The following is a 27,546-nucleotide window of genomic DNA, read 5'->3' on the forward strand; positions in this document are numbered from 1 at the left end:
CGGCTTTTGCAGGATGACCTTGCCTATCACCAGGATGCAGCATCACCAGGAGCAGGAGAAAAACAGACAAGCAGAGGAAGAAATGGGCGACCCACCATACTGTGACTGCAGCACGGCTATACACTCAGAGCCCAGGAACAGTCTGTGAACATCTGGCATGAGGACAGAGGTCTTACCCACAGAAGGCTGGAACTGGGACGGAGCTGGAAGTGAAATATTTGGCACTGAGAGTGTGAAGACCTCTGCTGGGGACTGCACAGAAGGGGTGTCTTCTGCTGGTGGCGTGAAATCTATCTCATCATCAAAATTATCTTCAAATTCCTGCAATCAAAAGAAGCGCATATGAAAAGCCGGCTGGTCATGCTCAAGCGAGGAGTGTGCCCTCACTCATTTAGAACATGCTGTCATAGTTTTTTCCAATTCACATTTACTTCTAGTAAAAAGCGCAAGCAAGTGTGCTAACTCCAAACAGAATAAGCAAGATGTTTTCTTCCCTTGTGTTGCTTTGTTGTTGAGTCTGGTCTCCCATGTCCCAGGCTAGCCCAGTGAGCCTCCTACTCCCACTCCCCAAGTGCTAGGACACCAGGCATGCACCACCATATCTGGAATCAGAATAAGTAAAATTTTAAAGGAAGCAATAAATATTTTATGTAATTTTTTAAACTGACAGCTTAAAGTTAAAGACAGTAATTTCTAAAATGCCCACCAAACTTAACATGGAAATACCTGCCCAGGCTCAAAAGCTTCAAGTACTGAAAAGGCTCAAGAATTGTTAAGAGATTAAACAATTCTTTCAAAAATCATTATTTACTTACACAAATCTCTTTGCAAACTAGGTCAAAGTTAATTTTATTTCAAATTTTTCTAATTGCACTTCTAACTGCCATATAATTTCTATTGAATTAGAGTTTAAAACTTCAGGTATTTGTTAGGAGTGGTGGCACATGCCTTTAATCTCATCAATTGGGAGGCAAAGGCAGGCAGATTGCTGTTGAGTTCGAGGCCAGCCTGGTCCACAGAGTCTAGGATACCCAGGGCTCTGTTACACAAAGAAAGAAACCCTGTCTCAAAAAACAAAAAATAAAAAAAATCAAAAACAAATCAAAAACAAAAACAAACCAGGTATTTAAGGTGCTGGGGAGATGGCTCAGTGGTTAAGGGCACTTGTTGCTCTCTCAGAGGACCTGGGTTCAGTTCTCAGCCACCCCAGCATTACACATGTGCTTTTCATATGTGCGTGTGCACATACCCATATACACATAAAGATAATTTTTAAAAAGTAATCTCCTTTAAAAAAAGAAAAAATGCAGGTGAGCACAGTGGCACAGGCCTGTAATGCCAGTACTAGGGGAGGCAGAGGCAGACACATTGCTTTGAGTTCGAGGCCAGCCTGGTCTACAAAGTGAGACCCCAGGACAGCCAAGGCTACACAAAGAAACCCTGACGGTTTGGGGGAGAAAAGAAAAGAAAGCCAGGCGTGGTAGCGCACGCTTTTAATCCCAGCACTCAGGAGGCAGAGGCAGGTGGATCACTGTAAATTCAAGGCCAGCCTGGTCTACAAATTGAGTTCAGGACAGCCAAGGCTAACACAGACAGACCTTGTCTCGAAAAGAAAAAAAGAAAAAGAAAAGGGGAAAAAAAGAAAAAGAACCGATGCCAGGAACTGACTGTGGTAGCACATACCTCTAGCTACTCTGGAGGCCTCTGCAAAATAGAAAATTCAAGGCCATCCTAGTCAATTTAGTGAGAATATGCCTCAAAAATAAATAAATACAGCAAAAAGAGGGCTGGGAAGTGATTCAGTGGTACTGCACTAGCCTAGCATATGGCAGAACTTGAGCTCCATCCCAGCACCACAGAACAAAACCCACTGAGACTGCACCTATCACGCTGTAGGGATTTTCAATGGCACAGATGGGTGAAACTGTCTTCAGTCCTGTGAGCTGGGTGTCCTCTGGAGGTGCAGGTGAATTTAACAGAGATACAGGGGATTAACAAGCAATTCCTCACTTCAGATATTTATCAAGTATCATCCCTCAGAGCACCAGAATAGAAGCAGAGAGCAGATCTGTGAATAAGACCCTTTCATTTTTCTGACATCACCCTTCTTTTCATTTTCCTGTTCTGCCACATTCTCTTAGAGTCCCACCCACTACAAAGGGGGAAAAACTACAAATAGTAATGGGAGATTTCTGACATTTAGGGTTCTGCGCGCGCTCGCATACACACACACACACACACACACACACACACACACACACGAGCAGAAATTCTCAGGTACTAAGCAACATTACTGCAATTTGCATGCAGGAAAACGAGGTTCTGAAAGCTCAATTTGTGAAGGTCAGCTTTGGGTGCGATGGTGCAGCACTGGCAGGGCTGAAGCCAGCCTCAGAGACACTGGCTCAAACAGGGAAGGAAGCTGGGTATGAAGGCTTACAGCACTTGGAAGTGGATCACATGCTCAAGACCATCAGGGCTTCATAAGAGTTGGACAGAAGGAAGGAAGGAAAGGAAGGAGGAAGGAGGGAGGAAGGGAGGGAGGGAGAGAGGGAGGGAGGGAGAGAAGGAGGGTAGGAAGGAGGGAGGGAGGAGGAACAAAGGAAAAAGAAGAGGAAAAAACCGCTCCATTTTTGTGTCTGAGGCAGGTGGGTCAGAGGACAACTCTGGGTGCTGGCCCTTGCCTTCCATTACTTGACACAGGTCTCTTTGTTGTCCTGCACTACGTATGCAGGCTAGCTGGGCCTCTAGCTTCTCGGAGGTCTCCTGTCTCTGCCTCCCTTCTCCCCATAGAGGCACTGAGATTACTGTTGGGTCTGAAGGACATGCAAGTAAAAGGAGAGAACCACTGAAGTCTAGGCATACCAAAAAGCAGCTTTATTCACCACAGAGGAATGACCAGCAAGCTCGGGCTACAGCAGTCGCCAAACCTGTTGCAGAGCTAGCTGGCTTTGGGGGTTTGAACTTAAGTCCCCACGCTTACATAGCACTGAACCATCTTCCCTGCTCCCAGTTGTACATGCTTTTGTATAGTCATCAACCTCTCTCTTTAAAAGGACTTCATCCATCATACCTTAAACTTTTCACTTAAAGTGTGGTAGCAATTATAACATACCAGTAGATATACCAGTAGAGGAGTTTATAGCAACAGTCACAGATACTGAGATAAGGTCAACTGGCTTCCCCATCTGTAAGTTGTCTTACCCAGGGCGGGGCCACTCAACATCTGAAACTGCAGAGCTGTAAGTCCAAAGAAACCAACACATCATCAACGTTGATCAATACTCATTCAGTCACAGACTCTGAGGCTGGAGAGCTCAACACACTGCAACCCCAGCACTGTCACAGGCAACGGCTAAGTGATGAACAACCCCAGACTCTGAGCTGCATCACAATTGGCTCCCTTGTGAAAACTCACATTCAAAAACCCAGATCAATCTAAGGCAAGGATAAGGTATCTGGAAATGTGAGAAGAAGCCAGACTTTGGTATCAGCAACCCCATCAGACTTTTATCTTTGTCCCCAAGTGGCCAGGTTTCTGTGCAAAGTCCTTTGGCAAGGCTGATGGATGGCCAGGGGTTACAGATTCTCTATCTGTTGTTGTGCTCCCAACAGGGAAGTCAGGAAGTTCCCACAGAAGTGTGTGCGTTGATGTGAGCCTTGGGGGCAGGGTGCTGATGCAGAAAGAGCCCACAAGTGCGTACAGGCCACCACTGCCACAGATTCACCCGCATTTAGCTTTCTGTACAGGGCAAAGTGTTGAGGCAGGAGGACAACGCCCTTCCCTAACTCCTCAGAAACATCACAGATTCCAAGAGAAGAAAGCACAAATAAAAATGGCATGAGGGACTGCAGGGAGATAGACAGCTCAGTCCACAAAGTGCTTGCTGTCAGAGTACTTTGGGGCACGCTCTCTTTGAACTAGCAACCCTCCTCCCTCAGCCTCCCATGTGCTGTGATTGCATTCCTGCAGCCACTACATCCATATACGACTTTTAAACAAACGTGTGGGACCCTAATGTGTCAACACACGGGCAATAATTTCTAGAGAGTTTCCAGTTGGTTTGCTGGTAGATCACATCCATCTGTTGCTACAATGCCAGACCCTCTGCTGTACTGACTGTAGGCAGGAAGTACTATGGGAAGTGTTATTTTCTTTAGGAGATTAAAGTTTAGAGACAAACAAGGTTTCTGGTACCCTTCCTCATACACAAAACACTGAGGAAATCCCTTTGCTTTGGTGAGCTAATAATGATCACAAATTTGTCAGCCTACACAAAGCCTGAAAGAAACCAAAACCTGACTGATCTTCTGTGCAGACAAACCATAAGCAAGTGAATTCAATCACCATACATTGTTCCTTAACTAAGCAAAACCTATGACACACCACCAGTAACTGCTTACTGTCGAAGAGACTCCAAGAAGGCCGGGGACATAGCTTAGTTGGTAAGCTGCTTGCTAAGCAAGCATGAGGACCTGAGTTCAATCCCCAGCACCCATGTAAAAAGCCAGACATGGTGTTGCACACTTGTACTGCCATTGCAGGGGAGGCTGAGACAGGTGAATCCCTGGGAGCCACTGGCCGGTCAGCCTACCCTTATCCATGAGCTCTCCAGTTCCAGTGAGAGACTCTGTCTCAAGAAAACAAGGGCTCCCAGAGAACAACCTATATGACTGACCTCTGGCCTCTATATGTACATGCACACATATGGAAGAATAGTTGTACATACATGTGCATGTATATACATACACATGACTTCCTAAGGAAGACTGGCAAACTATAGCTGATGGGCCAATTCCAAGCTGCTTACTTTTGTCAATCAAATTCTCCAGGCACAAAGCCAGGCCCATTTGTTAACAGAGCATCTGTCACTGATACATCACTACAATAGCAGGGTAGGGGGTGGGAAGGCTATGGCAGAGACTGTGTGGCCCACAATGTTTTGCTATATACAAGGAAAGAAAAAGAAAAGTCTGCTGACCCTTGGTCCCAAGAGACTGTGATCCACAGCAATTCTATTGATAAATGTACCAGAAGATGTTTTAGGGTTAGGGAAATGGCTCAGCCAGTAAATTGCTTGCCTTCTACATATACTGAGGATCTGAGTCCAATCTCCAGATCCCATGTAAAAATGACGGATATGGTTGCAAGGTAGAGACAGGAGGCATCCCTGGGGCTGGATGGCCAGCCAGTCTAGCCTACTCAGTAAACTCCAGGCCAGCAGGAACCCCTGTCTCAAGAGTGTTACTGAGGATGGCACCCATGGTTGTAGTCTGGCTTCCATAAGTACTCATGTGTGCATGTATGAGCATGCGCATGCGCACAAACACACACACAAAATCATTTTTTAAATCAGCAGATGATTTTAAATGTCCATACCATCTGTGCTCACCTTAAAGTCTATTTCTGGATCCTTACAGCAGGAAACACAGTTTGCAATTAACACTATCAGTATCATTAAACTGAACACCGACAGGATCACAAACAAGGAGGGAACTTCTGCAACAGGTGCTTCCCCTGCAAAAACAGAAATTATATTAAGAACATGTAATTCCCAAGTCAACTTTAATTAACTGAATCAACACCTTTTCTTCTAGATATAAATGGGACTGAGGGCTCACACACAAAAAAATTGCTTAACCACTCTAGAAGATGCCAAGTGCACACCAAACCTACTTTGTACTTTAAAACAACTGTAGATTTCGAGAGCCACTGTGAAGAAAATAGTTCCCAGCCCTATGACTGAGCTCCCACTGTGATGCTAAGATCTCACAGTTTTTGGTGCTTTCCCAGTGTGAGGACAAGTCTGGTACATAGGATGAGCTGAGCTTCAGACTGTCCTTGAACTGTGTCCTGGTGCCATGCAGTTTCTGACAGTTTCTCAGTCTTCAGACACTTTTAGAGAGTACTGATCAGTTACGCATGGTACGTCCTTCAACTCAGGTGGCCTGATGTTCCCAAGACTAGGGGGCAATTACAGACATTTGGGGAAGAATCTAGAACAGAGAGGTATTTGGGGAGAATCTAAAAAAGCACAGGAGGGAACTCCTTGGCTCTTGCATTTGCAGCACATCAGAGGCACATGACTGGCTCCTGGCGGAATAAACAATCTGACCATATGATCCAGGAGGTCTTGTCACCATCACGTCACCATGTGTTTGTTCCCTTCGAGACTCTATGCCTTATATCCAAAGCCCAGTGCATATTCACTGGTGAAAATCTGGAAGGCCTAAAATGAACTGCTAATGGGGTCTGAGTTCTTTTTCTATAACCAAGGTCTATTTGTGAAAGCAATACTGAAGCCTCATCCTTTCTAGGAGATGCTGAGGAGCTGGCTGAAGACTTCAGGGAATCTGTATATCAGCCAAGGTTTGTTAAGAATCTACTAGAAAGACTGGAGGATGGCTCAGCAGTTAAAAACACTGACTTCTCAGGCCGGGCGTGGTGGCGCACGCCTTTAATCCCAGCACTCGGGAGGCAGAGGCAGGCGGATCGCTGTGAGTTCGAGGCCAGCCTGGTCTACAAAGCGAGTCTAGGACAGCCAAGGCTACACAGAGAAACCTTGTCTCAAAAAAACAAAAAAAAAAAAAAAAAAAAAAAAAAAAAACACTGACTTCTCTTCCAGAGGAATTGGATTTGACTCCTAGGACTTAATGGAGGCTCACGTCCAACTACTGTAACTCCAGTTCTAGGGAAATCCTTTGAGGGCACTGCATCCACACAGTCTACACTTACACATGCAGGCAAAGCATCCATAAAAATAAAATAAAGTATTTTTCCCCCAAACAGGATCTCCCTTTTGGCCTGGAACTCACTATAAATAGACCAGAATGACTTTGACCTCACAGAACTATATGTCTTCCTACGGAGTACAGAGACTAAAGGCATGCAGTAACTTCTGGCCTGGAACTCACTGTAAATATACCAGAATGACTTCAAACTCACAGAAATATACCTCTGCCTACTAAGTACTGAGACTAAAGGCATGTGTTAGCCTTGGCTGTCCTAGACTCACTTTGTAGACCAGGCTGGCCTCAAACTCATAGCAATCCACCTGCCTCTGTCTCCCAAGTGCTGGGGACCTCAAGCTTTCAATCCTCCTTCCTCAGCGTCCTAAGTGCCAGAATTATGTGTATCATTATGCCCAGCTTGCCCACTACATTTTAACATCTGTGAATGTCAAGTGCATGATATTTGAAATCACGTTAGTTTAACTGGCAGCATTCTTTCCTTGTAATGATAAGAAAGGAAAGGTGTGGCTTATAATCGATTGCATCTGAGATCTGATTAAATGCAGTATTTATTTCATCTGATTGGCACAACATCTGACATAACTAGACCAGTTCCACATCATAGGTAAAGAAAACTGATATGCCCATGGCCTGTGGTGGGAAAGCAGCACTAGAGGCCAAGCGTTAAGAACATGCCCCGACCCTTCCTGGACACCTCGGCACTAAAGCCCCCATGTGGTTAACCTTTTCAGTTTTTTGTCTCCGCATACATCCCAGGCTGGCCTGGAACTCCCAGTGCTCCACCTGCCTCTGTGTGGGACTAAAGCATGTGCCACCACACCTGGCCCCCTGGTTTACCATTTGTACTTTAAAAACCCTAGTTTTCTTTAACCTATGCTTACCACTGCCTAGAAGGGCAGTGTGGGCTTCTAAGCCCCTCTCCAAACTCTACAAAGGTAATATCTTTACTTTCTCCTCCCTTTTACTCTAGTTGTTTGTTTAATTTTCAAACACTAACCTATTTCTTATAAAACTGGATCACAGGGCTGCCTGAAGGCTGGCCCAATGATCTGATTCATAAATTGGTCTTCTGTGAGTCAGGCAGGCATGAAAAGACATACTCCTGTTAACAATGAGTCCTGCTCATCCCTACCTTCTTTATTTTATTTTATTTTTTTCGAGACAGGGTTTCTCTGTGTAGCCTTAGTTGTCCTGGAGTTGCTTTGTAGATCAGGCTGGTCTCGAATTTACAGAGATTCACCTGTCTCTGCCTCCCTAGTGCTGGGATTAAAGGCGTGCACCACCACATTTGGCTCAGCCCTACCTTCTTATGTACTTTGTGGTGTGTGTGTGTGTGCACGCGCGCGCGCGAAGGCTGAAGGACAATCTCAGGTGGTGGTGGTCCTCAGCTCTCTCACTGACCTATAATGTCACCAAGTAGTCCAGCCTAGCCGGCCAGGGAGCTCCAGGAATCCTCTCCAGCACCCAACTTGCCATTGCAGGGACTACAGTGGTGCACTGCTGTACTCCACTTCTTATTAGATTCTGGGGGTCAAACTCAGGCCTTCCTTCCTCACACTGGTGAAGGAAAAATCCCATAAAATAAGGAAATGAAGCCATAAACTGGACAGTGAGCTGGTTTGCTCAAACCACAGAGAGGAAGTAAATTCTAGAAGCAGGAACCACAACTGAAATCCCCAGGCCCTGGTGGTTAAACCAGAAACCCAGCCTCAGAAAGGCTCTTGGCTGCAACTGTCAGGACACTATGAAACCAGTTTCTCTTTACACGCTCTACCTACAGCACTCAGAAATGCACAAGACATCGTAATCATCTGCTACAGAAAACACCGACAGTGACAGCCTGTCACCATGGCCTCAGACAGCTAGCGCCCCAGGCTCCAGAGAGTAGGAGGAGGACGATAATGAGGGCGTGGGGCACTTAATGGGCTTCCCCCAAGACACTACTTAAAAACACCTGGCTCGCAAAAGCACATTCCACTGCATTTTGATTCCACAGCTTTCAGAGCACTCTAATAGCTATCTAGTACTTGACTTACTAGGCAGAAAACTTTGGGGAACTCTCTGAGGTAGGTAGGTACCTACTATTTGCTTTAGAGACAGGTAATTTGGGAAGGGCGGTGATTTCTCAGTAATGACTCATGGTGGGTCAGGAGCTGCTACCTGCCTATTAATTTAGCCATTATAAAACCAGCCAATTATCTGATCACGATGCCCAGAACCCCCAATGAAACCTGTGTGCATGTGTAATTAACTAGAGTCTTGCCTGGGAGTCCGTTTTTAAAGGGTCACAGGTAAAAAGAAACTGATGGCCAATGTCCAAATCCCCTGGCTCACACAGCATGGATTCTCTCTCTGTCACTCCTCTTTGTCCCCCAGCTGATATACTTTTATAAGGAGAATTTCCTCATATTTTGCCAGGTGGTTAACTGGTAGCTCAAGTTAAAGGAGAAGGGTAGACTAGATGGTGTGTAAACGTCTGTTAACCACCCAGGAAGGGAATCAACAACAGTCAAAGAAATTATTCCACCCATGTTGATCTACCTTGAAGAGTCAATAAATGTGTTTTTTAAAGTTGTAGGGGCTGAGGAGATGGCTCAGTGGTTAAGAGCACTGGCTGCTCTTTCAGAAGACCCAGATTCAATTCCCAGCAACCACATGGCAGCTCACAGTTGTCTGAGACTCCAGTTCCAGAGGATCTAACCCCTTCATACCTATGCACATAAAATAAAATTAAATAAATTATTTTTTTAAATTGTGGGTGCACCTATGGAGTCATAGAATAACTTTATCAAGTAATTTCTCGCCACCTTTATATGGGTCATGGGATGGAAGTCAGGTCAGCAGGCTTGTGCAGCAAGCAATTTAACTGCTAAGTCATCCTGAAGGCCCCCACTGAGTTTCTTAGGGATTATTTCCACAGGTATGGGTGACTCACAGCTGCTTCACCAAAAAGCCCACCCTGGCATGGGTACTCTTCATAGAAGCTGCTTCACCACCCCTAAAACTAACAGGCAGGCATAGCCAAAGCCACAGCCTGTGGGCCACATGCACCCCAGTAATGCTATGAACACAGTCCAACATAAGAATCACAAACTTAACTAAAATATTATGAGACCTAACTTTTTTAATGTATTATTACTGTGTAGCTCTGGATGTGGAGAGTTGGTTCTCTTCTTCCACTGTGGGTTCTAGGGATCAAACTCAGACTGTTAGAGTTGTATGACAAATGCCCATGCCTGCTGAGCCATCTCACCAGCCTATATTGAAAGATTTTTTTTTTGACAGGTTTCTTATGTTTTGTTTTTCTGGTAACTCCACTATACAGTTCTTAGGTGTAAACTTTGTAGAGGACAATGTCATGTTGCACTGTCAAAGAATTGGGCACATCTGTGGCTAGTGCCTTTTAAGAGAAACCGTGTGAGCTAGGGCAAGAGTAAGAACTGGGAGGTGAGGATCTAAAGGCCTTCCTCCAACTTCTCGAATGGAGTGTTAATAGTGTGAGTTTCCTGTGGCTCATCACAGAGGCTCTGACTTGAGACAGCAATGGATATGTCATGTCCAGAGGACAGTATTCCACCAGACACCTCAGTTGTCCTTTACTAGTTTGGTTTCTTTTTCTTTTCTTTTCTTTTTTATTTGTTTGTTTTTTAATGAGTTGGTTGGCATTAGTTAGTGGTTAGCAGGTTACGAGGGCTGTTATTGTCTTTGAGAGGACTCGTTATGAACTAGTAGGCTTAAACTGTCTGGTATGTTCAATCCTCTCTCCTCTCTCTTCTCCTCTCCTTATTCCCGCCCCCCCCCTCCTTTCCTTTCTTTTTGAGACTGGGGTCTCTCTGTATAGGCCTGGCTGTCCTGGAACTAGATATGTAGACCAGATGGCTTTGAACTTACCGAGATTTGCATGTGTCTGCCTACCAAGCTACCAAGTGCTAAGATTAAAGTAGTGAGCCACCATATCTGGCTGGGCGTTATTCTTGATACAATTCTGTCACCAGGTGTCATGACACACGCCTTAAATCCCAGCACTCAGGAGGCAGAGGCAGGTGGATCGCTATGAGTTCGGGGCCAGCTTGGTCTACAAAGTGAACCCAGGACTAGCTAGGGCTGTTAGCTATTTACAGAGAAACCCTGTCTCAAAAAAAACAAAAAAAAGGCAGGGCTGGGGGTGGGGGGTGGCACCGGGTGTCTTGGTGCACATCTTTAATCCCAGCACTCGGGAGGCAGAGGCAGGTAGATTGCTGTGAGTTCAACCTGGTCTACAAAGCGAGTCCAGAACAGCCAAGGCTACACAGAGAAACCCTGTCTCGAAAAACAAGGAGGGGAAGTGGGGGGTGCGGGGGGAGGCACTACACTGTCCGCACAGGCCAGCAGGTGCTGCTCCCCAGACTTCTGCCAAGATCCCTGCTAGTAGCCTCGGGCTGCAGTTTCCTGCTATGTTCCAGGCTCACCTTTTAAACAGTTGCTGCTTCAGACCTCTGACCAATCAGTTCTCCAAGAGCCAATTGCTTGTTTATCTAAGACCGTAGCCAAACAGCTGGGTATGTAACTAAATGGTGATGTGCTGGCCTGTGCTGGTTTAGCAAGTAGTAGTCCCTGGATTCAATCGCGGTGGTGGTGGTGGTGGTGGTGGCGGTGGTGGTGGTGGCGGCGGCGGCGGCGGCCGCCACAGTAGTAGAGATAGTTATAGTAATAATAAAGACAGCCTTGTCCCTCTCCCACATCAGCCTTGAGCAACTGAACTGTTTATTTACTTATTCACTACTGACATTACAACTACTTTAGAAAACAATTCGCCACTGTTTTGCGCCATTGTTGGTTTCAGGGTGTTCCTTCCATGTGGGTCCTGGGCATTAAGCTCAGGTTGTCAGGCTTGGCAACACATGCCCTTACCTATTCTCGAACTAGTGTTTTAGTCTGCAAGGGCTATAGCAACAAAGAATCACAAGCCTGGTGGCTCAAACAACCAGAAAACTTACTTACTTCCCAAGTTCCAAGCTCAAGATCAAGGACAGTCCAGAGGCATTGTCCTGCCTCCTCTGACTCCCATCACCTTCGCAACTTAGACTCCTTTTGTTTGGTTTTGGTTTTGGTTTTTTCAAGACAGGGTTTCTCTGTATAACAGCCCTGGCTGTCCTAGAACTCATTTTGTAGCTGGCTTAAATTCAGAGATCTGCCTGCCTCTGCCTCCCGAGTGCTGGGATTACAGTCGTGCACCACCATGCCTGGAGCAGCCTAGGCTCTTGCTGAGCTTCCCTTGCTCTCCTCTGATCAGATCGATCTTCTTTTACTGCCTTACATTCTATCTACCAGGAAACTACCACGAGCCACCCTACCCTGCAATACCTTGCCCATCAGTGGGAATCATTCCTTAGGCCCCAAGTTAAGCATCTGCCTTTGGACACCCAATCGCCTGTGCTTCCTCATCATAGAATTGATCACACAATCTTAAACGCCCCTAGCTAAGTGGGATCAGAAACCTGATTTACACATCATCTACCCCTGACTCCCTAGGTCCTCCTAAAAAGACTATCTCAAAAAGTAAGGTACATGGATGGCTCTTGAGGAACAACACTTAAGACTCACCTCTGAGCCAGGCGTGGTGGCGCACGCCTTTAATCCCAGCACTTGGAAGGCAGAGGTAGGTGGATCTTTGTGAGTTCAAGGCCAGCCTAGTCTACAAGTGAGTCCAGGACAGCCAAGGCTACACAGAGAAACCCTGTCTTGAAAAACAACAACAACAACAACAACAAACTCACCTCTGGCCTCCACACAGAAGCGTACTTGTGCACCTGCAAAGATGCATGCACACGCATGTGCACACACAAGGGGAGGGATTTCTCAGCTAATGCTTCTACAGTATGATCATAAATTTTACTGTTAACACTGCCAAAATAAAATCTCACAGGCCGAGGGGCTTCAGCAACAGAAACCAACTGCCATCTAGTTCTGCGGGCTTGAAGTTCAAGCTCAAGGTAGCAGCAGGTTGGCTTTTCCTGCAGCCTCCGCCGTGTAGATGCTGTCTTCTCACTACACCCTCCCATGGTCTTCTATGTGCGCATCCCTGCTGTGTCCTTAACCTAACTTCCCCTTCTTGTGAACGGCAGTCAGGCTGCACTAAGAGCCATCCGTGATGACCTCATCTGAACTTAGTCACCTCTTCAAAGGCTCGAGCTCCAAACACAGTCAGTCTTAGGTACCGGTGAGGTGTAAACAATTCAGACCCATAATACTGCAATTGTAGGTGGGTGCATGTGTGTGCATGGTCACAAGCAGGCTCATCTGTGTATGCAACTGCACATGTGTGCATGTGGGAAGGCCAATGGACAACCTTAGCTGTCACTCCTCAGGTGCCATCCACCTTGCTTTTTGAGAAAAGGTCCTCACTGGCCTGGAATTTGCCAAGTAGATTGGGCTAGCTGACCAGCGAGTTCCAGAGATCAATGTATTTCTGCTCTCTAGTGCTGGGATTACAAGCAGGCCCTACCATGTCCAACTTCCAAACTCAGATCCTCACAGTTGCAAGGCAAGCACTTTACTGACTAACTTACCACCCAGCCCCAATTGTTGCTGCTCTTTTGGTTTTGGTTGTTTTGAAACAGAGTCTTGTCATGTAGCTTTGGCTAGCTTTAAAGTCCAAGTAATTCTCCTGCCCCAACCTACTGAGTACTGGGACTACAGGTATGTAATCCATCACATGTCCAACTTAAAAACGAACTAAACCTGGTAGTGTGCCACACGCCTTTAATCTCCACACTCGGGAGGCAGAGTTCAAGACCAGCCTAGTTTACACATTTTGAGTTCCAGGACAGCCAAGGCTACACAGGGAAACCCTGATCCAAAACAAAACAAAACAAAACAAACTAACTTAAGACCATCATAAAAAAAAAAACAAAAACAAAAAACAAAAACCAGAGCACCATGTTACTGGTAGAGGGGCTGTCCTGTAGAGCAAGGCTAGGCTACCTTCCGCTCTGTCTCCCCAGGACCCAGGGGCCTACTGCCTGACCAGCAAAGTGCAAAACAAGGCATGCAAAGCTCCTGGGAGGCACTGCTCTCTATAATTCTTCCACTTTCTGCTTTTCCAGGCCCTCTCACCTTGGGAAGTTGACACAAGAGAAACATGTGCTGAAACTGAAACTCAGGGAGACAGGGCTGGCCTGGTGAAGGATCCAACCACCAGCAATATTCCAAACTGGTCCTGCCTGAAAGCCCACCTCTAAAATATGCCCCCCCTCATATTTGCAAGACAGGGTTTCTCTGTGTAGCCTTGGCTGTCCTGGACTCACTTTGTAGACCAGGCTGGCCTCGAACTCACAGCGTTCCTCCTGCCTCTGCCCCCCAAATGCTGGGATTAAAGGTGTGCACCACTATGCCCGACTGTCTTTTGATGTTTTTCAAGGAGGGGTGCAAGTACCTGTGGAGGCCAAAAGAGGGTATTGGATCCCCCTGAGCTGGAATTATGTAGATGTGAGCCACCCACTGTGGGTGCTGGGAAGCAGAAAGCATTATCACCTGCTGAGCTATTTCTCCAGCCCTGCTTTTCTTTTTAAGCAGGTTAGAGCCAAGAAAACCACCTTTCTCTTCCAGCAGCCTAACACTCAGCTCTACACCCAGAGACTTAGTTCTGTGAGCCACCCTCACAGTGTTTAAGGGAATATGTGGATAATCGCTATGGGTCCCACATATTTAACACCTCAAAACGGAAAGCCATCTATCTACCGTGAAGGCTCTCTGTACGTAAGTCACTAATGTTTTCTGTGTGCCTAATGTAACAGTACCTATTTATAACAGCACTAAGCAATCTAGACCTTCCCCGTTGAGTTCTAACATTAGAAAGAGGAAATGGAAAACAGCACTACATACACTTAGCCACACACTGAGGGCCAGTGGATGAATGAGATTCCACAGGGACCCCAGAGCATCCGACAGTGGCCTAGGAACACAATTCACTTTGCATTAATCATGCTAAGCACAACATCACTGTTTGGTGAACATCAAGGTCGGCCAACTGTTCTTACACTGACAGAAGGATGACATAATTTGAGGGCTGACTGAACGAATAACTGCAAATGAGATCGTTTTTAGGAAACTGTTGGATCCTCTCAGCCTATCCCATTAAAATCGGTTACTGAAACATCAGTTCACTCCTACTTCTAGAACACTAATGAGAAATATGGACTACAAAGAAAAACTACTACTGTATGACGGCCTGGTCTGGTCAAAAGAGTATCAGATCAGATGACTTCTGTCAGACTACTATCCCCTGACCCCCTCTCAACTCAGAAGTGACAGGATAGATATTCTGATAATAAGAATTTCATGGCCGGGCATGCATGCCTTTAATCCCAGCACTCAGGAGGCAGAGGCAGGCAGATGGCTGTGAGTTCGAGGCCAGCCTGGTCTACAAAGTAAGTCCAGGACAGCCAAGGCTACACAGAGAAACCCTGTCTCGAAAAACCAAAAAAAAAATAATAATTTCATTTTTCTTTTTGGGATAGGATATTGCTATGTAGCCCAGGGCAGAACTGAACTCTCAATGTTGGGATTACATGTGTACCACCATGGAAGCTCACAGTTTACCATCCTGAGTAGACAGACTAGTAAGTAAATTCACAGTGCACAGAGGGTGAGACAACACCATGAAACAGTAAAGCAAGGACCAAGACACTTATTTTATATGGAATGACTGGGGAACATATAATCACACACAGACGTGTGTGTGTGTGTGTGTGTGTGTGTGTGTGTGTGTGTGTGTACGTCCATCATGCTGTCAGAGGACATTTGGTAGGTCTCCTTCCATCATGTGGGTCCAGGAATTGAACTCAGATCCTCAGGCCATCAGCAGGCACATTTACCCACTGAGCCATCTCTTAGCCCTGGACCTTGTCTCTTGCAACAGAGTCTCTCAGGGCTTGCTAATTACATTAGGCTAGTTCCATACATCTGCCTCTCTCTCTTTTGCCAGTGCTGGAGTTACACGCATGCACCACCATGCCAGCTTTTAGCATGGGTTCTGGATTTTAGCATGGGTTCTGGAGATCAAAGCTCAGGTCCTCGCCAGGAGATGAGGAGATGGTGGCGCACGCCTTTAATCCCAGCACTCGGGAGGCAGAGGCAGGTAGATCACTGTGAGTTCGAGGCCAGCCTGGTCTACAAAGCAAGTCCAGGACAGTCAAGGCTACACAGAGAAACCCTGTCTCAAAAAACCAAAAATAAAAAAACCTCAGGTCCTCATGATTGCACAGCAAGTACTATACTGACTGATCTCCCTAGCCTCACGGAACGTATGTTTGATATTAGAATAATCCATACAGGAAATGATGACTTGGTCCCAAAGGGTTATGAAACGTAATACTTAAACAGCACTTACTACGTAGCAGACACTACTCTTAAGTTCATGCAACCCTACAACAACCTCGGAGGTGGATAATCATTTTAAAATGAAAAACTGAGCAACTGAGAGACAGAGCATAGCCACTGCTCAGTACACTACCTCAGCACTGCCTGACAGGATGGGTCAGGGAAGCAGCAGCAGTGCCAGCCTGTTGGCAGATGTGAGGCAGAGAATAAAGGGGTCAGGGAGAAGATCTCAGTGTAGTGTTTCAATCTCTGCTCAGGAGTAAATATCACCTGACATTTAAGAAAACCCTTTAGGCAAAGACAGAGCAGATAAAAACCGAATGCAAGGCATAGCTGTGGAAAGCAAACAACTACAATCGGTATTTTCAGAATTAAGAGGAGACACTATATTCATGAGAAGATGCTATTAAAAGGTAGGGGACCCGGTGCACACCTGTAATCCCAGCACAGGAGAAGCTGAGGCAGGAGATTTCCAATAATAGCTAGCCTGAGTCATATAGGGAAGGAGACCAAGTCTTAGGAAATAAAAGGAGAAGAGCCAGGGATAGTAAGTATGTGTGCCAGGCAGGTGTGGTGGCGCATGCCTGTAATCCCAGCACTCAGGAGGCAGAGGCAGGCGGATCGCTCTGAGTTTGAGGTCAGCCTGAACTACAAAGCAAGCCCAGGACAGCCAAGGCTAACACAGAGAAACCCTGTCTGGAAAAACAAAATAAAACAAACAAACAAACAAACAAAAAAGGCGGGATGGAGAGATGGATCAGAGGTTAAAGGCACTGACTGCTCCTCCAGAGGTCCTGAGTTCAATTCCCAGCAACCACATGGTGGTTCACAACCATCTATAATGTGATCTGATGCCCTCTTCTGGCCTGCAGGTGTAATGCAGGCAGAGCACTGTGTACACAGTAATAAGTATTTTTTTAAATGTCAACAGAAATGAGACTGGAGCATGGTGCAAAATGTAAAAGCGCTTGTTACTGTGGCAGAAGACCCAGGCTCAGTTCCCAGGCCCCACATGGTGGTTCACAACCATTCATAACTGCAGTTCTAAGGGATCCAATGCCCTCTTCTGACCTCTGCAGGCACCAGACACCCATGTGTTACAATACATACACTCAGGCAAACACACACATAAAAACAAAATAAATGTTTTTAAAATTCCAAAAAAAAGTAAATAAAATGTTCGTTCTTTCTTTCTTTCTTTCTTCCTTTCTTAAATCAACCAAAGCAAAACAGGGTCTTGTCCCAAGAGTCTTAAAGAAACAAAGACAGTACACAGGAAGCAGAGGCAGGAGCATCTCTATGAGTAGAGGCCAACCTAGTTTACACACACAATGAGGCAAATTAAAATTTAAAAAGAACAAGAAAAAGAGATAATTCTACTGAAAGTGTATTGGATAAGCAAATATGAAAAATTTCCAGAACCAAAGCAAAGAACTTTTAAAAGTCAAAAGGCTAGATGCATATTCATGTTAACGAAGGAACAGGTAGGGTGGATGTCCCCTTAGGCTCATATTTGTCAACACTTGTTCTGAGCTCCTAATGCTGTTCTGAGAAGCTGTGGAACCTTTGGGACAGGAGGCCTAGCAAGCAGACAGGAGCCACGAGGGGTGGCAGTGAGGGTAGAGAGTGGGGGAGACCCTGAGGCTAACAGCCTGGCCCCACTTAGAGTTCCAGTCTACTTTCCTGATCTGCCAAGATGTGAGGCTCCTGGTCCACATGCTGCCTGCAGGAATCCCACCATCATTTCCCCACCAGAACAGACTGAAGCTGTGCGAGAGAATAAATCCTCCGTCCCTTAGTTTGTTTCTACCTGGTATTTTGTCACAGTGATGACACGAATAGCTAATACAGCGAGAGCAAAGAGGCTACACAGGAAAGGAATAGGCCAGACTAGCTCCAAGCTCTCAGTGGATCACGAAGGAGCCAGTGCCACTATTCTTAAGCACAGAACAGAGGATCCTGGGTGATCCAGGACTGTGGGATGAATAAAGAATTGGTAAATGATAATTACATAAAAACTAAAGCATGGCAAGAAAGAGAAAATAAAATATTTCAAAGAAACTTAATAAATGCTCAATCAGGCTGGGCATGGTTGCACACGCTTTTAATGCCAGCACTTGGGAGGCAGAGGTGGGCCGATCAACAAAAAACAAGTCCAGGATAGCCAGGGCTACACAGAGAAACCCTGTCTTGGAAAAAGGAAAAAAAAAAAACTAAATAGGTAGATAGATAGATAGATGGATGGATGATGGATGGATGGATGCTAAGTCAGCTGTGAATATTTGCCGTATAAATGCCAAGGGGCCAGGGGAGTGGATCAGTGAGTAGGTCCTCACCAAGCCTGACTACCTGAGGGTGAGTGTGTGTGTGTGTGTGTGTGTGTGTGTGTGTGAGAGAGAGAGAGAGAGAGAGAGAGAGAGAGAGAGAGAGAGAGAGAGAGAGAGAGCGCGCTAATGTGTAGGTGCACTCACTCATACACCTGTGTACGGAGGCCAGAGGTCAAGATGGAGCTATCTTCCCTGATTGCTCTTCACCTTATTTCTTGAGTGGTTCTCTCACTGAACCTGGTGCTCACTGACCAGCTAGACAGGTCTAGGTCAGCCTAGTTCCCTTTGCCCACTCCCCTACTCTGATCCCCAGCCCCTCCATATGCATTTTTAACATCTGCCTTGCACCTGGGGAAAATAAACCAAATACTTGCCAAGGAGCATTATTCTTGGGACCCACAGTAGTCAGCAGATTTTTCAAAGGGCCCAGACCCCACAGAAGCCCAGAGGTCTGTGGTGTTTAACAGATTTTCATGTTTACAAATGAATATTTACAAGTTTATTATTATCTTTCTTAAAAGGCAGAAACACTCCTTTTAATTAACTGGTGCAACTTCATTTCAGAGGCAGAAAACAGTTGTTCTTTTAGAGGCTGTGGATGTGGCTCAATTGATAGTGTTCGCCTACCATGCACTTAGCCCTGGGTTCTGTGCCCAGAAGTGCATAAACCAGGTATTATGATACATACTCAGGAGGTGGAGACAGACCATCACAAGTTCAAGTCATCCTCAGCTACTTACAAGAGTTCAAGGCCAGCATGGGTCACTATTCTTCTGGAGGGAAGGAGTGGAGAGATGGCTTAAGGGCCGAGCGTGGTGGCGCACGCCTTTAATCCCAGCACTCGGGAGGCAGAGGCAGGCAGATCGCTGTGAGTTCGAGGTCAGCCTGGTCTACAAAGTGAGTCCAGGACAGCCAAGGCTACACAGAGAGACTCTGTCTCAAAAAACCAAAACCAAAAAAAAAAAAAAAAAAGTGTTTAAGAGACTGTGCTGCTTTTCGGAGGACTTTTGGTCCCCAGCACCTATGTTTGACAACTCACAGAGGCCTGAAGCTCCAGCCCCAGGCAATCTAACACCCCTGGCTTCACAAGTCCACAAGCACAAGTGCATGCCTGCATTGGCTCCAGCGCGCAGGCGCGCACACGCACACACATTCTTTGGGGCTAGAAAGACAGCTCAACAGCTAAGAGAACAGGATGTTCTGGAGGGCCCTGAGTGTGGGTCCAAGCACACAAGCTGGGTAGCTCACACCAACTGTAGCTCCGGCTTCAGTTTCTGGCCTCTGAGGGCACACACACAAGTGGCATAGACGCACATACACTTATAAAAAGAAAAAACTAAAAATTTCAAAAATTAAGTATTCTTTTAATGTTTTGGTTTCCTGGTTTTCAATATTGCTTTTCTCTAATAACCTATGAAATTTTGATACGCTAGTAGTGGTGGTTCATGCCTTTAATCCCAGCACTCAGGAGACAGGGCTTTCTAAATTTGAGGGCAGCATGGTCTACATAGTGAGCTCCAGGCCACCCAGAGAAGCACAGTGAAATTTCAGGGCGGGGGGGCAGGGAAGAGAATAAATTTTCACTCCAGCGCTTTTGGGCGGTGACTAGAAGTCAACGCTGGAGGACAGTGGCTGGTGGTAGGTCATATGTCACTCTATACAGCACGCTGCTCAAAGCCCACAGCAGCCTAGGTGAACATGGTGGTCTGAGTGTCAAGAGCCAGCCAGGCAAAATTAGCACTGATTTGGCAACTTCTGTCCTTGGACCTTCCATCTGTAAACTCCAATTTCAGCTCTTAAGTTCTATAGACAAAGGACTCAAAACTTGAGACCATCCTCAGTCTACTGAATACTTAAGGTTCGTATCAGCTATGGGACCTTTGGTCACATTTTCTTTTGTGTGTGCGCATGTTCATGTGTGTGCATGTGGAGTTCACAGTCTGGTGTGAGGTGTCCCCCTCAATCACTTTTCCACCTTGTTTTTAGAAACTGAGTCTCTCACTAAGCTCCAGGATGCCTCCTATTTCAGCACTGGGATAATCCGTGCCTATCATTTGATGCTGACTTTTTCATGTGGCATCTGAAGAGAAAACTTGGGTCCTGTGCTCGCACAACAAGCACTCTGAGCCATCTCCCATCCCTCTAAGTTTTATTTTCTGCAAAGAAAACGGAGTTGAATTACAGATTTCTGGATAGTCAGTCCTGCTGCGATGGTCCTTGGGTAGTGTTTCTAGGGGGCTATTTTGGTAGCTTTGTTATTTTTTCAGTGCCTTACTAGCTAGCAATCAGCGTCCGGGTGTTGGCTTTAATAACAGTCTGAGGTAAAAGTCAAGTGAGGCTCTGCTGGGGAGCCGACAGGCTGCATCTCTGGAAGGAACAGTTGCTGCCTACAGAGAGCCAAGCTACAGAGGGGAATGCTGGGCGGAAGACAGAGAGGAAGAAAACACCCTTTCTAAAGCAGCACAGGCTGGATTTATCGAGCTTCCTGAAGAAAATCTGCAATTTGCACAACACTTTAAGTTTGGCAACTTTTTTCTTTTTCTTTTTCTTTTTTTTTTTTTTTTTTTTTTTTTTTTTTTTTTGCTTTGCTTTGCTTTGCTTTGGTTTCTCAAGACAGGGCTGCTCTGTGTAGCCTTGGCTGTCCTGGACTCACTTTGTAGACCAGGTTGGACTGGAACTCAAAAACAATCTGCCTGCCTCTACCTCCTTAAGTGCTGGGATTAAAGGCATGTGTCATCATGCCTGGCTAACTTTTTTTTCCCCTTTTTTTTTGGTAAGATTTATTTATTTATTATGTATAGAGTGCTCTGTCTGCATGTCAGAAGAGGGCACCAGATCTCATTATTGATGGTTGTGAGCCATCATGTGGTTTCTGGGAATTGAACTCAGGACCTTTAAAAGAACAGCCAGTGCTCTTAACCCGAGCCATCTCTCCAGCTCCAACTTTCTTTCTTTTTTTTTTTTTAAAGACAGGGTCTTAGGCTAGCCTGGAACTACTAGGCTTAAGCAACTCTCCTGCTTCGCCCTTCTGAGCACCTAGGGCTAAGGCTACTGGAGTATACCACAATGCCTGGCTTTCCTGGCTCATCTCAGAGGCTTGTAACTCAACAATACACAAGACCTCAGTTTTGTAATAAAAAGTTGAAGGCTGCCCACTATGGTTAACACATGCCTATAATCCCAGCTCATAGAAGACACCCTGGCTGTCCTGGACTCACTTTGTAGACCAGGCTGGCCTCGAACTCACAGCAATCCACATGCCTCTGCCTCCCAAGTGCTGGGATTAAAGGCATGCGCCACGACACCCAGCTCAGGATCCTGTTTTTATTAAAACACTCTCTGGCCCCAATCAGCTGCAACTGAAATAATCTGGAACTGAGATTCACATAAAAATTAAAGGATTCTAGCATCAAGAAAGGTACAGGTGAAACAAGACTGATGTAAATCGCAGTGTGCTGCTGTGGGTTCAGATACTGTTTACCTTTGTATCCATTTGACATTTTCCATAATAAAAATAAAAGCTCTGGAAACAGACTGAAGGCCTAGGCTATAGCTAAGTTGGTAACGTGCCTGCCTAGTACACTAAGTCCTGAGTTCCATCCTAGCGCTCAGAAGCTGAGTGAGTCTGCAGTCCATATCTGCAGTCCTAGGACTGAAAAGATGCAAACAGGAGGGCCAGAGGTTCAGGGTCCCAGGCTCACACTGAGGAGCTCACAGCTGCCAGTAACTCCAAAGAATCTGATGCCCTCTTGTGGCCTCCATTCTCATGAGTGTGTGCACACTACACACACACACACACACACACACACACACAGACACGAACATATGCATGCATAAACCTAAAAATAAAATCTTAAAATAACAAAACACAATCCAACACTTGTAGAGATACTTGCCCTCACAAGGAAGTGGAACATAAGTTAACTCTGTACACAGTAAATGTGGACTGCGCACTTGAAGGAAGATCACTACAGGCAAGTAATCAATAGAGGTCATGCTGAAAGTATGTGGCACCTCTGGCCTGGTAGGAATGTCACTTTAATCTCTGTGCTCTTCCTCCTGGTCCATAATCAAGCCAAGATGGTGTCCTGAGCCTGTAATCCTAGCACATGGGAAATGAAGGCAGGAACAAAAGTTCAGAGATCCAGAAGCTCAAGGTCATTCTACGCTACATAGTGAACTTGAGGCCCTTTCTCATAAAAAGTTGCAGAGCATTTTACAAAATACCTGTCCTAATGCATGTCGAAACCAAGAGAAAACAAGAAATAGACATAAGCCGGGTGTGGTGGCGCACGCCTTTAATCCCAGCACTCAGGAGGCAGAGGCAGGTGGATCGCTGTGAGTTCGAGGCCAGCCTGGTCTACAAAGCAAGTCCAGGACAGCCAAGGCTACACAGAGAAACCCTGTCTCAAAAAACCAAAAAAAAAAAAAAAAAAAAAAAAAAAGAAAGAAAGAAATAGACATAAGTAGCTCAATGGCACAGAATTTGCCTAGTGTGTGTACAAGAAAAGTCCTGGGTGGAGGGGGGTGGGGTGCTGCCCTGGAAGACTTGAAAAAGGATCTGAGGGAATACTAAGTACAAACCCTAGTTATACTAGCACATTAATACTGGTTCTGGCTGGTACAAATGTACTAAGGTGGTAACAAACTTTTTCTTAAGTGGAGAGCCAGGTATGGTAGCGCATGCCTGTAATCCCAGCACTCAGGAGGCAGAGGCAGGTCAATTTCTCTGAGTTTGAGGCCAGCCTGGTCTACAAAGTGAGTCCAGAACAGCCAAGGCTACACAGAGAAACCCTGTCTCGGAAAAAAAAAATGTTTTGATGTACAAGTATGCTCTACATATACCTTCAAGTGGCACTTAAATTTTCAAAGGAAAAACCTGAGAAGGCAACCTTGGAGACCCCCTCCTTACTAAGAGTGTCTGTCTCTTTGTGTGCTCCGGGGGTATGTGCCTCTGTGTGTGTGTCTGTGTGTGTGTGTGTGTGTGTGTGTGTGTGTGTGTGTGTGTGTGTTGATAAAAGTTGGCTGAGTGCTAAGAAAAATAACCAAAATCTAAGTTGCAATGTCATCAACCAGCGACCTGTTACTAGAGTAGGAATCTCTAAGACCTGGATCAGAGCAAAGGATTAGGAGGAAGTGGGGTCTACGAAGAGCTTTACAAAGGAAGATGAGAATTTGCACAGAGTATTTCGTAAACTACAAGCAAGTCAGCTGAGCTCTTAAGAAAGCGCTGGGTAGATGGCTCAGTTGGTAAATGCTTATTGCACAAGTGTGAGGACCTGAGCTTGATCCTCAGCACTCACGCAAAACAGCCAGTACCAGGAAGGCCCCTGGGCTCACTGGCCAGCCAGCCTAGCCTACTTGGCAAGCTCCAGAACAGTGAAAGATCAAGTCTCAAAAAACAAAAAACAAACGAGGTGGACAGCTCCTCCTGACCCCGCTGACCCCTGAACACGCATGCATGCACCTGGTGGAGATAGATTTTTAGGGGGTGGGGGGAGTCACCAGCCAAAGAAGGTGTTGAATGGAGACAGGAAGAGCGTGTAGCACACCAGATGGGGAGCTACCAAAATGGGGCAGGTACAAGGAGCCAGGGCCTATGTAGCCACATCGCACTGTCCTGGCACGTCTATTTGAATTGAGTAACTTGGGCTTTTTAAAATATTAAAACAAATACACATTATATAGCAAAATGACATAAGTAGCCAGACTGTACAAAGTGAAATGCCATGCATTCCTCCACTCCAGCCAAGGCCCAGGAAGACAGGAGGATGAAGGGCCACAGAGAGGACCACCGTGCTGTTAAGTGTCAGGCCCCTTTACACTACTCTCATTTCCCACTTGAGTCACAATAAAATCAAATGAGATTTCAGACTGCTGCACTGTGCCAGCCTTTGCCAAGAAAAAACGTTTTAAAAATACTGAGGTTATTTTTCTGATATGCCTGTTTTTTGTGGCAAATGACTGTAATGCTAAGGCACGGTTCCAAGTGAGTCACTTGCCACAATTTTAAAATACATCATTGCAATATTTTTGTTCTGCCAACACACTGATTTTTACCTTATTTCTCTGGCTTCTTTCCCCCCACCCCTCCGAAGTTCTGGGGACTGAACCCCGGGCCTTAGACTCTAGTCTTACTGTATAGCTTAGGCTGATTGATGCAACCCAGGCTGGATTCCAATTCAGGATCCTCTGCCTCAACCTCCTGGGTGGTAACACAACTAGTCTGGCTCTCTAATTTTCTTCTCCTTATATTTTTATATTTATTTTGTTATTTTTAATTATGTATAAGAGTGTGAGGCAAAAAAAAAAAAAAAAAGGAAAAAAAAGTGTGCTGCATGTGGGTATAGGCACATGAGTGCAGGTACCAAAAGAGGCCAAAGGTACCAATTCCCCTGGAGCTGAGGTTAACAGGTAGTTGTGAGCTACTTGATATGGGTGCTGAACTCAGGTCCTCTAGAACTACAGCAACTGTTCCCTATAGCATCGTCATTTCAAGATTCAAAGAAAAGCTGAAAGTTGAATCTACACCCTAAACAGGCAACATTCCAAAACCATCAGTCCAGCTTTTCTTTTCTATACCATGCCATTCTTTAAATTAAGTAAGTAAATTTTATTGCATTTATTTTTCAGGGAGGAAGGGATGCAAGTTGTGAAGGCCAACTTGTGGGAGTTTGTTTATTTCTCCCATCATGTGGGTCCTGGGGATCGACCCTGAGTCCTTAGGCTTGGTGGCAGGCACTTTTACCCACTGAGCCATCTTGCTGGCCCACGAAGAAAAAATGTATAGAGTAAAGCATAGCCAGCCCCAGCCAGTACACTGTAATGATATATGATTTGCGGGGTGGGGGGTGGGGGGGCAGAGGGGGGTGAAAATTCATCTCCCAGAAGATATATAAGATGAGAAGCACTGGCCCTGGGCTGGCTACTCCTCAGCTTGGCTTAACCATGCAGCCTCTGAGGGTACTTCAGGAAAATATGCAACTGTGTTTAGGATTAAGGAAATTTAGATTGCTCATGGTTCCTTTAAGTAAATTAAAACCAGCTATTGTTCACTTGCAAGAGCTTTAGTCATCGTGGAGCTTAAAAACAGGTTTATTACATAAAAGCAGACTAATTTAGATCATCCCAAAAATTTCTAGCACAGTTCTCCAACAGAATGAGCCTGATGAGTGACTATGTCAGCTCAGACAGCCTGAGTAAGGCCGCACACTGACTTGGTTTCCCTGTAGGGTCTCCAGCCTCCATATAGCAAGGTATTTTGAACAGATTTTTCAAATCCAATAAAACTAGATATTCTACATTAAGCAACCACCATTTTCCCAAAACTCGGGAGGCAAAGGCAGACCAATCTCTGTGAGTCCAAGGCCAGCCTGGTCTACAAAAGGAGTCCAGAACAGCCAAAGCAACACAGAGAGAGCCTGTCTTTTGTTTTTTTTTTTTTTTTTTTAAGCAACCACCATTTAAGAGATTCTATGGTGCCTGGGAATGTAGCTCAGTTGGTAGAGTATTTGCTTGACACTCATCAAGCCTTGGGTTCGGTCTCCAGCATCACATAAAACTGAGCAAGGTGGAATATACCTCCGACCCAGGAGGTAGAGGCAGGAGGATCAGAAGTTCAAAGTCATCCTCCACTACAGACCATGTTTGAGGCCAGCATGGGCTCTACATGAGATCCTGCCTCAAAAAGGGGGAGGCAGAGGCAGGTAGACCTCTGAGTACAAAGCTGGCCTGGTCTACACAGAGAAACCCTATCTCGAAAACAACAACAAAAGTAGCTGGGCATGTTGGCACACGCCTTTAATCCCAGCACTCGGGAGGCAGAAGCAGGTTGATCGGTGTGAGTTTGAGGTCAGCCTGGTCTACAAAGTGAGTCCAGGAGAGCCAAAGCTACACAGAGAAACCCTGTCTCAAAAATAAATAAATAAATAAATAAAAAGCAAAACTAATATTGTTTCTTTCAAGCTAAATCATTAGATTAGCCAACCCCACCCAATATACAAAGAAATCTGGAGCAATGAAGAACTCTACATTACCAGGTATGACATAAAGCAGATATGGGTGCACCAACATGGCACAGCCCATCCACCCCTCCAAAAACCATTTATATAGGTTTGGGTTTTGTTTTTTGTTCCAAGACAGGGTTTTTCTGTGTAGCCTTGGCTGTCCTGGATTCACTTTGTAGACCAGGCTGGCCTTGAACTCACAGAGATCCACCTACCTCTGTCTCCCCAGTGCTGAGATTACAGGCATGCACCACCACAACCAGCTCTTATTGATGTTTTTGTTTTGTTTTTTCATTTGGTTTTTCAAGACAGGGTTTCTCTGTGTAGCTTTGACTGTCCTGGACTCACTTTGTAGACCAGGTTGGCCTCGAACTCACAGCGATCCGCCTGCCCCTGCCTCCTGAGTGCTGGGATTAAAGGCGTGCGCCACCACACCCGGCTATTGATGGTTTGTAAAGATTTATTTTATATGTATGTTCACTATGTGCCCACAAAAGCCAGAAGAGGGGACTGGATCCTCCCATGAAATTGAAGTTCCAGATGGTTGTGAGCCATCAAGTGGGTACTGGGAATCAAATCCAGGTCCCCTGCAAGTGCTCTGAAACAGCTGAGCCATCTCTCTAGGCACTGTTTTTCTGTTTCTTTGTTAGCTTGCTGAGTTCTGAGAAGCCCAGAGGGCAGATAGCTGGCCCAAGATGTCTTTCTTTTTGTCTTTACAGTGCTGAAGATTGAACCCAGGGTGGCCTCCTGCACACTCAGACAAATGCTACTAAACTATAGCCCCAACCCTACCCAACCTCTTCCTTTTCTGAGACAGGGCCTCACTATGCAGCTCTGGCTGATGGGAACTCACTGTGCAGACCAGGGTGGCCTCTGAGTGCTAAGATTAAATGATCATACATCACACCAGGCTCTCAACCCTTGTTTTACTTTCCCAACTTTGAGACTGGTTCTTAAGTTGCTCAGGCTGGCTTTGAACTTGGGATCTCCCTGACTTACCTCACCTAACCTGACATGAAAGCCAATGAAACAGAAAAGGAAGACCTCACCACCAGGGCTAACTCAAAGCCTACGGTCTTCCGAGGACATCAGGTTCTCTC

General features: G+C 45.7%; 1 protein-coding gene across 3 annotated transcripts in view; it reads right to left on the reverse strand.

The window, feature by feature from the left end:
• LMTK2 (lemur tyrosine kinase 2) overlaps positions 1–27,546 on the reverse strand; it is a 92,282-nt gene that overhangs the window by 58,908 nt on the left and 5,828 nt on the right. For all 3 annotated transcript variants that reach the window (XM_084762506.1, XM_084762507.1, XM_084762505.1), the window contains exons 2-3: positions 5,394–5,518; positions 177–321 (exon numbers count right to left, since the gene is read on the reverse strand). In XM_084762506.1, the coding sequence (XP_084618632.1) occupies positions 177–321; positions 5,394–5,518 (270 nt within the window). The remainder of the gene's footprint in view (positions 1–176; positions 322–5,393; positions 5,519–27,546) is intronic.

Source organism: Acomys minous, assembly GCF_964271855.1.
Source record: "Acomys minous genome assembly, chromosome: 16".
Lineage (NCBI taxonomy): Eukaryota > Metazoa > Chordata > Mammalia > Rodentia > Muridae > Acomys > Acomys minous.